Below are 12,267 nucleotides of genomic sequence, written 5' to 3'. Positions count from 1 at the left end.
TGTAGCAGTCACTGCTGGAAGCTCTCACAACCCCTCACAATGTCAGCATCCCGGTTTGGACCAATCTCCCCCATGGTTCAAACTAACAGGGCAGCCATGCAGCCATCCAAGTGGTGGCCAGCACTCTCCGGGAAGTGTTAAGGGGCCTACACACTTATCCAGGATAGGTTCTTAGTACACTCATGCTAACCACATGTCTCTCTCTTTCATCCTGCAGGAGGAGTACATCAGAATCATGGAGCCTGATGAGCTAGCTGTATGCCTGATGGCCTACAGAGCGTGAAGAAGACGGAGGAGAGACTGACTGAGTCTCCTGGCTGCACAGAGGCAGGAGCAGCAACCTGAGGAAGAAGGGGTGGCTGGGGCTCCCACACACACTGCTCAAAAGTCACAGCGAGCTGGCGCCTAGTGACACCTAGGGTCTATAGACCCCTCCTTTCATTCCTGCAGATGACTGAGAACCAGTGACGCCGAAGACTGCAGATGTCTAGGGAAGTGCTCACTTCTGCCCAGTTACTGCAGGATTTGCTGCCATGGGGACTTGGAGGGCATCCACTGCCAGTGGCTATGAAAGTGACCACAGTGCTCAATTTAATGCCAGTGGCTCCTTTCAGGGCTGCACAGGTGACCTCTGTGGGATCTCTCAAGCCTCCACCCACAAATGCATCCATGAGGTCACAGTTGCCACCTTTGCGAGGTCACACAACTTTGCGCATTTTGCCCGGGACCAGGACAGCCAGGATGCAAGACCAATTGGATTCGCCCAGTTCTCAGGTTTCCCATAGGTGCAGGGTGCGCTTGACTGCACTCATGTGCTGCTCAGATCTCCATCGCAACACACGGTGGAGTACATCAACTGCAAGGGCTTTCATTCGCTGAATGTGCAGCTGGTGTGCGACCACCAGAAACGCATCCTGCAGGTGTGTGCATGGTTTCCAAGGAGTGCACACAACACCTACATCCTCAGTCGGTCACAGATCCCTGGAGTCTTCCAGGGTCCACAGAAACTACAGGGATGGCTTCTCGGAGACAAGGGCTGCACCCAGAGGCCGTGGCTGATAATACCCACGCGGCAACCTCAGACTGCAGCAGAGCGATGGTATAATGAGGTTCATGCAGCAGCTTGTAACTTGGTGGATCAGGCCATCAAAATGCTGAAGATGAGGTTCCGGTCTGGTGGAGCCCTGAAATATAGTCCGCAGAGGGTGTCACTCATCGTCATCGTCTGCTGCACCCTTTACAACCTAGCACTCCAATGGGGAGACAAGCTGGCTGAGGAGGAGATGAAGGAGCTGCATGTCTCCTCCGATGAGGAGGCTGCTGATGGGGATGAGGCTGAGGAGGTCCTTGGAGGCGACGATGACAAGGATGAGGCCCTTGCACTGGCTAGATGAGACAGGCACGCTCGGGAGGCCCTCATAGCTGCTAAATTTGTGGAGGATGATGACGACATGCAGTGAGATGACCCCATAGTTCCTTACATCGTATTTGTGAACATCTGATTCCAGTCAGGCTTATGACAGCGCGAATACCCGCTGTGAGAATGCTCCTGTCATGGAGAGGTGATGGAGGCCCTATTCATTGCCCGATTGCAGGAAGATGATGACGACGTACATTGAGGACACTCCATAAATCTTCACACAGCCTCTGAGAATGTCTGACTCCTGCCTGGCCGAGGGCAGCTCACTTGCGCTCTGTGATCAGGGTCATATCACAGAGACGCAGCCATGAAACTTTAGAAGCATCTGATGCTTTGTCCACCTTCAGCACCTGAGCCCTTCAGGAGCTGGAGCACAGCATCAGTGGTCACAGATGCTGAAGAGATAGGGGCCAGTCCCTCCTTAAAGGTACTAAGAGCGCACGAGAGAATGAAAGAACTCTGTTCTGGCGCCTGCCCACTACATTCTGGCAGCAATGACAAGCACCGCTGAGGTGCAGGCATCAGTAATGCCTCCTTGGAGTGTGAGGCCGGACCATCACTTTGGTCTGAAGGCTGCACAAAGCACAGGGAAGAGGCCCTGGACTAAGACACCTGCCTTTATCTTGTGCAGAAAGGCTTCACATCTGAGTGACAAGAACACTGCTCATCAGAAAAAGGAGTCATAGGCAGAGACATGTTTGGGAGTTTATTGACAATAATGAACAGTATGTACAAGTGATTAACACCCGTGCCCAGGCTGTGTAACTAATTCTCCTTAACTGTCCTAACCCTACTGCTACATCTTGGTGCTCCCCGGACATCCACAGTGGAGGTGGAGGCAGCCTGCTAACTGTGATGCCCTTTCTATGATGACTTTGGCAGGTATCCTCTGGAGAGCCGAGACTTGGAGGGCCCCGGCCTGCTTTCAGGGTCCTGGTGTGTGACAGTGGCACCCTCCTCAGCCTGCGGAGCTGGAGCTGCTACAGTCACAGGAAGAGGGGAGTCAGATGGGCTGGACACTCCCGGAGTCAGCGGGGTGGATGGGCCCAGAGTGTGCATCTGCGGATCCTCCTCCCTATGGGTACCCGGGAGCCCCAGGCTGACTCCTTGAGGAGAATGGGTAGCTGGAGTGAGATCGAGCTGCCCGGCACACCTCTCATGTCCATACTGTTGGAGGCCAACTATGGCATGAGTGATGGAGTTGAACCCGCACAGCAGTGTGGGAGCGAAGTCCTGGGATCAAGGTCTGCATGGCGATCGCCATCTTACCAGTGTTGACCTCATTGCGTTGACATGCTGGAGCTATCACCTCAGACTGAAGATGGACGGATTCCTCCATCGTGCCTTACAATCTGAGGATTGCAGTGGACATCCCTTCCTGATGTTCCCCAGCTTGCCTTTGCAGCTCCAGCAACCGTAACATGACCGAGTCCAGAGGCTCATCATCTGACTCAGACTCATTTATGGCCTCCAGCAGTCCTTCGAGTGCCGAACTCCTGGGAAGCCCCTGCCTCCACCTGCAGCGGATCATACAGTGCGATGTGCTTACCAGATTGTGATACTGGAGCTACTCTAAAGCTAGGTCCCATTGAGATGTGTGTCTCTGCGCTCCTGGAGGGTATGGGTGAGTGCTATGAAGGGACTTCAGGGAGGGTGCCTCCAGATTCCTCTTCAGAAGTTTTTTCTAAGCTTGATTGGAGGCCCTGGGTCATGGATTCTGTCAGCTGTTTGGAAGATGTACCTGACAAAGCAAGGACAGATAATTAATGCATGGCAGGAGCCTGTGAAAGAGGACACATCACTCATAGCATGGTTGTCTGACGAATGTTGCACTTCTGGATCCTCTCTTGGTAGATCAGCACCGACCTCACCGTCAGCACAGGACCAGTCCAGATCCTCACCAGCCAGCTGGATGGCTTTGTTTTCAAAGTCCATGAGGTCTTTGATTTTGGGCGTTCTGCCGCCGGTCTGCGACCTCTCTCTTGTTGTCCTTATCCAGCTTGTCCTGCGTGGATAGAGATGGAGAAAGTGAAAGCAGGACACCTGCCGGGCCAGATGATAAATGTGCCTCGCCTATGTGGGTGGTGAGTGGTCCCAAGGGTGGGATGAGCACAATGACAATGAGTGTGAGAGAGTGAATGTTGATGTCCCTTGAATTGGCAGTGAGTGAGAGCCCTGTGGAAATGTGCTGGGTTTGTGAGTGTGTGTGTTGAGAGTGATGAAAAGAGTGACTTACCCTGGTGGAACGGAGGAGATCATTCATCCTCCTGCAGCACTGGGTGGCTGTCCTCTTCCGAAGGGTGTTGCACTGACCACCACAGCCACCGCCTCCCAAACCAGATTGGTCACATTGCTGCCCATCCTGTGGCCAGAGAGAGGGGTACAGGACATCCTGGAGGGCCTCCACAGCATTCAGCAGGCACTTGAGACCCAACATTAAACCAGGGAGCTGCAGTCTTCTTGCCTTTGAGGACCATGTCTCCCAAGCAGCAGTGATGAGCTGGAAGCAATGAGTGCTGTGCTTGAGTCTGGCCTTTACACGTGGCACCCGGCGTGATGCAATGGCAGGGTGATGGTGGACGGGCGAATGAGGAGTCCACCCACAATGGAAATGGCGTGTTTCCTGGTAGTGCATAAATAAGGAGGCAGGCTCGGGTTGATATGGTGTGAAAACCCGCCATCGCCATTGGTGGGCAGCACACTGTTTTACCCGTCCACTACCGCATTTAGTGCAATTTTGGGAAAATTCCGCCCAATGCTCAGTTCACTTTGCGGTCCTAAAATGCCCATCTAATCGCCCAGGTAAAAACAAACATGCCCAGCAAATCCCTAGTTGTATTCTTAATGGAAAATGGATGCTTCCATCAACTGTAAACTTTATTTGTATTTATCTGCCAAATAATAGACCATAATTTGCTGTCAACATAATGTTGAGGCTCATGGCACTCTCCATTATTTAAGCACCAATGCTACAACAACTTCAGGTGAGGACAGATGCATGGTTAAACACAGAAATCCAAATGTTGCTGTCCAAGATGTGCCACTCCAGCATTAGCAGCGAGAAACGACATCTCTCTGTCTGCTTCACCACTGAAATGCATCGAATGTGATATGACTGACTTGCACAGTAGATACAAACTAAGCTCACCACAGAAGGTTAAGTTTCATCTATTTCAGCCTAGGTACTCATTTAACAACTTATTAAATTTTAATTCATTGGATATATACTCTCAGGCACTGAAAATTAACTATTACAAGTGTGGACTCTTAGTCCTTTAGATTTTTATTGTTGGAGATTTTAAAATCTAAAATAAAATGATTATCCTCTTTACTTTTTCTTTTTCTCTCTCTCTTAATCCAAATCTTTTTCTGTACCTGGTTTGACATTGAATTAGAGACCCACTCTAATTGACATTTTCCTCTCAGTCCCGGTGCTGTTAATTTCACAATCCTTTAATCTGATTGGTTAAACATCTATGTAGTTGCTTGTCCTGCTCGCTCAGATCCCGGATGCCTGGTTTCCCTTGCTACAAAATGATTAGCTCTGATATCAGCAACTTCTAACACAAAATATACTATTAAACAGGCATGCTGAAATCTAACTTACAATGGATGCCATTTGTTGCCCTGCTACAGCAATTTATGACTCTTTCATTCTTCTGAGTACTTAGTCAATCTTTATGTGTTCCTCAGGTGCTGTGAAAAAGCTTCTTCAACAAGTTTGTGAAAAACGAGGGGCAACACTGCAGGAAGAAAGTCTGGAATTTCCGTTACTTGGACCAAGTCAGGTGCTATTTTTCAGGCAACTTTACACGGGCAATATCTCAAGTCCTGTTCTTTCTGCATTCCTGAGATGTGCTAAACTCAGAGATAAAAATTGGAAAGAAAAGTTTCCCATTCATATAGCGCCTTTCACAACCACTGATTGTCCCAGTACGCTTTACAGCCAATGAAATATTTTTGAGGTGTGGTCATTGTTGTGTTTAGGAAACTTGGCAGGCAATTTGTGCATAGCAAGCTCCCACAAACTGTAATATGATAATATCCACATAAACTATTTTAGTGATTTTGATTGAAGGATTAAGATTGACCAGGACCCCAGGATAACTCCCCTGATCTTTTACGTCCATCTGAGAGGGCAGACAAGGGCCTAAGTTTAAGGTCTGATTTATTTGGGTTGATGTGTCAGATACCAAGCTTTGGCACAGTTCTATTGTTTTTTGGTTCTGATGTGCTTTCCAACATACACTCTATTTTTTTTTGTAGTTTGTGGCCAATTTGGTGAAGTGTCCCACCACTTTACACTTTTTTGTGTGCCTACACATACGCAGTAACTTAAAGGGGCCTACTTGTGCATGGCCTGTACAGGAATTTTTGGATAGAATAAAAAAATATAGATGCTTGAGCTGTAAATGGAGATACTGACCAGAAGTTTTGTCAAAGAGTTCAGCTCTTTTTAGAAAAAGAAAGAGATATGAATGGGAATGTTATGACCGATGCAGTTGGTACAGCTGAGTTATTTAAAAATTCCAGAGGGAAACTTTAAACAGCTGTCATAACCTATAATTTTAAGTGTTATGTTTGAGATGCGACTCTAAATTCAGGAATCAGACCACCAGTTCTCGAGGTTTTACATCAAACTAAATTAAACATTTTATTAACTTACACAGGTTAATTATATACACATGGCTTCAAATTACTACCATTATAACTTTTAACAAATTCCCAAACTAATCTCCATTAAGGCAACAGCAACCCATAGACTTAACCAAACACCAGGCAAAGTATTTTCACCATACGAGGTTCATTTTACTTTGGTTCCTGTGGAGACAGCTGGAGGCTTACGGCTGCCTTTTGATCTCACATTGCTTCTGCTGTACACACACAACACTGCTAAAGTTATACCTACTATCGCCCACTGAATTAAATTCTCATTGTATTACCAGCCTCTTCTAATAATAAAACCCCTTTCATATTACCAATTTTATTAGTAATATAGGCCTGAATTTTTCAATTGGCAGGCGGGCTTGGCAGGAGCTGGTGGGGTCAGTTGCGGAATTGATCGCCACCCGCGATTAGCTCTGCGCTGCCATTTTACGTGGGTCGGCCAATTAAGGCCCACACAGCGTAAGACACGAGCTGTAGCACTCAGCGCTTTCTGTGTGGGCGGGGTAGGAGAGAAAGCCAAGGCCTGCGCTCTTTCGCGCATGCACGCAAAAGAGCACTTCAATCTCCCTGAGGCATGGATCTGCCTCAGGGAGATTGAATCGCTATTGAAATTATTTTAAAAATGGATTAAAAATTTATTTAAACATGTCCCCTCATGTGACTGTATCACGTGAGTTGGGAAATATTTTTATATTTACGAAATTTTTTTTCTAAGATCCTGCCTGTAAACATATTGCTTGGTATCTGCTATATAGGTGTCAGTTTTCACCCCACTTCTTGAATGCTCTATTCAAAAAATGCAAATGCACTCTACCTCTTTGCTTACATCTCAAAACTACTGTATATCAAAGCACCCAGACTAGCTGGCTTCAATCCAATTAAGACACACCAACAGACTAAACCTCTATTTTAAAAGAAAACTATTTTCCAATAATATTATATACGTTAATATCTTCATGACAGGGATCAAGGAGGAAATTTCAAATCATGAGGTTTGGATGGCTGAAGGCATCTCCACAAATGGTGGAGTGATGAAAAGTGAGATGACAAAGAAGCTGAAGCCAAAGGACAAGAAAATTGAAAAAATGGTGACAGCACTCTTACATAAATGGGGGTAAAGCCATGGTGCCATCTAAATTTAAGAGCAGGGCGACCAGGACAATACTAAAGTAACTGAATCTGGAGGTGACAAAGAAATTGCTTGAGGTTTTAGCAGATGAGGGTTTTTTTTAATTCTTTTATGAGATGTGGACATCGTTGGCAAGGTCAGCATTTGTTACCCAACCTTAATGGTCTTTGAATTGAGTGGCTTGCTAGGCCTTTCCAGGGGGCAGTTAAGAATCAACCACATTGCTCTGGGTCTTGAGTCACGTGTAGGCCAGGCTTGGGTAAGGATTGCAGATTTATTTCAGTAAAGGACATTAGTGAACCAAATGGGTTTTTACAACAATTGATGATAGTTGTCATGGTTACATTACTGAAGTTAGCTTTATTAATTGAATTCAAATTCCACCAGCTGCCATGGTAAGATTTGAACCCATGGCCCCAGAACATTCCCCTGGGGTCCCGCTCGCAAATTGATATTCCATTTTGGAGGCTGATGAGGGCGCTAGTTTCTCCAGGGAGTGCAGACAGAGCCAAGCTTCTGGCACCACAAGCAGCCTTCTGTACAGGAGGGGAGGAAGACAGGAAGAGCAATAGTCATAGGGGATTCTATAGTCAGGGGAACAGATAGGCACTACTGTGGCCGTCAACGTGACTTCAGGATGGTGTGTTGCCTCCCTGGTGTTAGGGTCCAGGATGTCACTGAACGACTGCAGGGCATCCTGAAGGGAGAGGGTGATAAGGCAGAGGTCATGGTACATGTTGGTACCAATGACATAGGTAGAAAGAGGGATGAGGCATCAAGAATTCAGGGAGTTAGGCAGTAGACTGAAAAGCAGGACCTCTCGGGTTGTAATCTCTGGACTACTTCCAGTGCCACGTGTTAGTGAGCACAGAAATAGGAGAATAGCGCAGATGAATACATGGCTCACGAGTTGATGCAGGAGGGAGGGTCTTAAGATTCCTGGATCACTGGAACCGTTTCTGGGGCAGGAGGGACCTGTACAAGCGGGACGGTCTACATCTGAATCAGAGCAGAACTAACATCCTAGCAGGTGGGTTTGCTAGTGCTGTTGGGAGGAGTTTAAACTAATTCAGCAGGAGGAGGGGACTCAGAATGTTAGCAGAATAGGGTCATGTCATAATACAACAATCAAGTTAGAGGGAGTACAGCTGCATTAAGTTTCAAGGGAGTAAGGCAAGGCTGGATAGCCTCTACTTTAATGCCAGGTGTATTACAGGTAAAACGGATGAGTTAAGGGTGAGGATTGACACGTGAAATTGTGATATAGTAGCCATCACAGAGACGTGGTTGAGGGAGGGACAGGATTGGCAGCTCAATATTCCGTGATATCGAATCTTCAGGTGAGACAGGGGAGGGGTTAAAATAGGAGGAGGCATTGCATTATTAGTTAAGGAGTCAGTTACTGCAGTAAGGAGAGATGATACCTTGGAGGGGGCATCGAATGAAGCTTTGCGGGTAGAGCATAGGAATAAAAAAGGGGCAGCCGCATTGTTAGGTGTTTATTATAGACCCCCATATAGCAGGAAATTGAGGAGCAAATATGTACACAATTCGTGGAGGTGTGTAAAAATAATAACAATCGGGTAATTATTGTAGGTGATTTCAACTTTCCCAACATTAATTGGGATAGACATAGGGTTAAGGGAGTGGATTTCTTGAAATGTGTACAGGAGAATATTTTAGGTCAATATGTAGAGGGTCCAAAAAGGGACAGCGCAGTACTGGACCTAATTCTGGGGAATGAAGCCGGACAGGTGGCTGAGGTGGTGGTGTGGGAGCATTTTAGTGATAGCGACCACAACATGGTACAATTTAAGCTTGTTATGGACAAAGAAATAGATAATTTGCAAAAACATGTTTTGCATTGGGGGAGCGCGGATTTTAGTAAAATAAGGCAAGATCTGGCCAAGGTAGACTGGGAACAGCTAACTGTGGGGAAATCTACAGAAGAGCAGTGGGGGGCATTCAAAAAGGAAATGGGGAGGGTACAGGCTGAACATGTTCCCTCTAGGGTGATAGGAAGGAGTAACAAGCCCAGAGAACCATGGATGACCAGAGATATTCAGGATACGATGAGAAGGAAAAGAGAGGCATTAGCAGGTATAAAGGAAGCAAATCAGCAGAGGCATTAGTGGAGTACAGGAAGTGCAGGGTGGAGCTCAAGAAAGCAATTAGGAGAGCAAAGAGGGGATATGAGAAAGCTCTGGCTGGTAAAAGTAGGGAAAAGCCCAAGATATTCTATAAGTATATCAATGGGATGAGGATAACCAGGGAGAGAGTAGGGCCCATTAGGGACCAAGGGGGCAATCCATGGGTGGAGCCAGAGGCCATCAGTAGAGTGTTGAACGAATACTTCACATCCGTCTTCACCCAAAAGAATGAGGATGAAGGTATCGAACTCGGGGAGAGAGACTGCGAGGTTCTTAAGCCAACTGATATAGGGAGTGACAAGGTATTGGAGGCGTTGGCAGGCTTAAAAGTGGACAAATCGCCAGGTCTGGATGATTTGTGTCCCAGACTGCTGAGGGAGGCAAGGGAGGAGATTGCAGGGGCTCTGACCCAAATTCTTAATTCCTCTCTGGCCACGGGGGAGGTGCCAGAGGACTGGAGAACAGCTAATGTGGTTCCGCTATTTAAGAAGGATTGTAGAGATAAGCCAGGGAACTGCAGACCAGTGAGTCTCAGGTCCATGGTAGGGAAACTATTGGAGAAAATTCTGAAGGAGAGAATCTATCTCCTCATGGAGAGGCAAGGTTTGATCAGAAATAGTCAGCATGGCTTTGTCAGAGGGAGGTCATGCTTAACAAACTTGCTTGAATTTTTTGAGGAGGTGACCAGGTGCTTAGATGAGGGTAGAGTAGTTGAAATAGTTTACATGGATTTCAGCAAAGCCTTTGACAAATCCCCACATGGGAGACTTATAAAGAAGGCAAATGCACATGGGATACAGGATAATATGATAAGGTGGATTCAAAATTGGTTTAGTTGTAGGAGACAGAGGGTGATGACAGAAGGCTGCTTTAGTGACTGGAAGCCAGTGTCCGGTGGCGTACCACAGGGATCTGTGCTGGGTCCCCTATTATTCGTCATTTATATAAACGACATAGATGACTATGTTGGGGGTAGGATTAGTAAGTTTGTGGATGACACAAATATTGGCCGGGTGGTTAACAGTGAGGTTGAATGTCTTGGGCTACAGGAAGATATAGATGGAATGGTCAAATGGGCAGATAAGTGGCAGATGGAATTTAATCCTGAAAAGCATGAAGTGATACACTTTGGAAGGAGTAATTTGACAAGGAAATATTCAATGAACGGCATGACACTTGGTGGTTCTGAGGAACAAAGGAACCTTGGCGCATGTGTCCATAGATCTCTGAAGGCGGAGGGGCATGTTAGTGGGGTGGTGAAAAAGGCATATGGGACATTTGCCTTTATCAATCGAGGCATAGATTACAAAAGTAGGGAGGTCATGTTGGAGTTGTATAGAACCTTGGTGAGGCCACAGCTGGAGTACTGTATGCGGTTCTGGTCACCACATTATAGGGAGGATGTGATTGCACTGGAGGAGGTGCAGAGGAGATTCACCAGGATGTTGCCTGGGATGAAATATTTAAGTTATCAAGAGAGGTTGGATAGACTTGGGTTATTTTCGTAGGAGCAGAGAAGACTGATCAAGGTGTACAAGATTATGAGGGGCATGGACAGGGTGGACAGGGAGCAGCTGTTCCCCTTAGTTGAAGGGTCAGTCACGAGGGGACACAAGTTCAAGGTGAGGGGCAGGAGGTTTAGGGGTGATGTGAGAAAAGGCTTTTTTACCCAGAGGGTGGTGACGGTCTGGAATGCGCAGCCTGGGAGGGTGGTGGAGGCAGGCTGCCTCACATCCTTTAAAAAGTATCTAGATGAGCATGTGGCACGTCATAACATTCAAGACTATGGGCCAAGTGCTGGTAAATAGGATTAGGTAGATAGGTCAGGTGTTTCTCACGTGTCGCTATAGACTCGATGGGTCGAAGGGCCTCTTCTGCGTTGTGTGATTCTGTGATTAGCCTTGGCTTCTGGGTTACTAGTCCAGTGACATTACCACAATGCTACAGTCTCCCCAAAGGTGCAGCTGAGCTGTGTTACAGAGGTAGAAATTGGCAGTCTTTATGATGGAAAGTGGTTGAAAGCGCAGTTTGAAGTCCAATAGGATACAGAGATTGTAGGCATCTGGTTCCGTCTCAGACTGTGGATGAGGAGGCAGGAAGGGGCGGTGTGGGTATGACAATCTTCGACCCGGAAGAGAAAGCAGACAGAGACAGGAAGAGGAACATAGAATTCGTGTGAGGAGAAACTGGCAAATCTGTCTACGAAAAGATCTGTTTTTAGGAAAGAGAAGGCAATAGGGGACTGTATCCTAACAGCGTTGTGAATAGCTCAGGCATGCAAAAGAGCTGAGAGCTTGTATCAGAGGACCAGAATGTGAACCAGGTATTGTTGGTTGGTCAGTTGAAAAGGAACTCTGGAAACTTAAGCCAACAGAACTGATGTGATCAGAGTGTTGATAGACGTGCACCTTGTTGATGTTAACTGTATCAGGAGACCTTGGACAGAATAAGCTTGCCAATGAGTGTGACTCAAAGGCTGAATCAATTGAGTATGAATGTGAAAGATCCTCCATATTGGAGGCCAAGTTAGTGAACTTTGGAACTGCAAGGGGTGCCTCACATGTGCAGGGAGTGATGCAAGTGCTTGTGGTTGTGTAAGACACACTTTTGATGTACTGGCTATTTAAAGTGAACTTTTCCTTTTTATTTGAAGTATCATTTACCTGTTAATTCGTGTTTAATTTATGTTGGTTCTGATTCGAGTTAAAGTAGAAGTTACAAAAAGTGAAATCATGTTAGTAATTTCTTTATTTGAGGAGTCACTTGACAAATTTGGTTATTTTGGTTATAGTTTCTCCACTAGAATTGTAACAAAGTTATGGGCCTGAATTTTTATGATGGTGGGGAACACAAGGCCAGAATTTTCCCCCCGTTGGGGGGGACATTGAAGGGCGAGCGCG

At 46.6% G+C, this 12,267-nt stretch overlaps 1 protein-coding gene across 1 annotated transcript in view; it reads left to right on the top strand.

The window, feature by feature from the left end:
- The window catches only part of LOC121277702 (probable L-cysteine desulfhydrase, chloroplastic), a 139,095-nt gene that overhangs the window by 47,829 nt on the left and 78,999 nt on the right, over nt 1-12,267 (top strand). Inside the window, exon 7 of the mRNA XM_041187338.1 lies at nt 5,114-5,208. Within this exon, the coding sequence (XP_041043272.1) occupies nt 5,114-5,208 (95 nt within the window). The remainder of the gene's footprint in view (nt 1-5,113; nt 5,209-12,267) is intronic.

This window comes from Carcharodon carcharias, chromosome 5 (genome assembly GCF_017639515.1).
Source record: "Carcharodon carcharias isolate sCarCar2 chromosome 5, sCarCar2.pri, whole genome shotgun sequence".
Lineage (NCBI taxonomy): Eukaryota > Metazoa > Chordata > Chondrichthyes > Lamniformes > Lamnidae > Carcharodon > Carcharodon carcharias.
The sequence above is the reverse complement of the archived record's forward strand: the minus strand, read 5'-3'. Positions and strand labels throughout refer to the sequence as shown.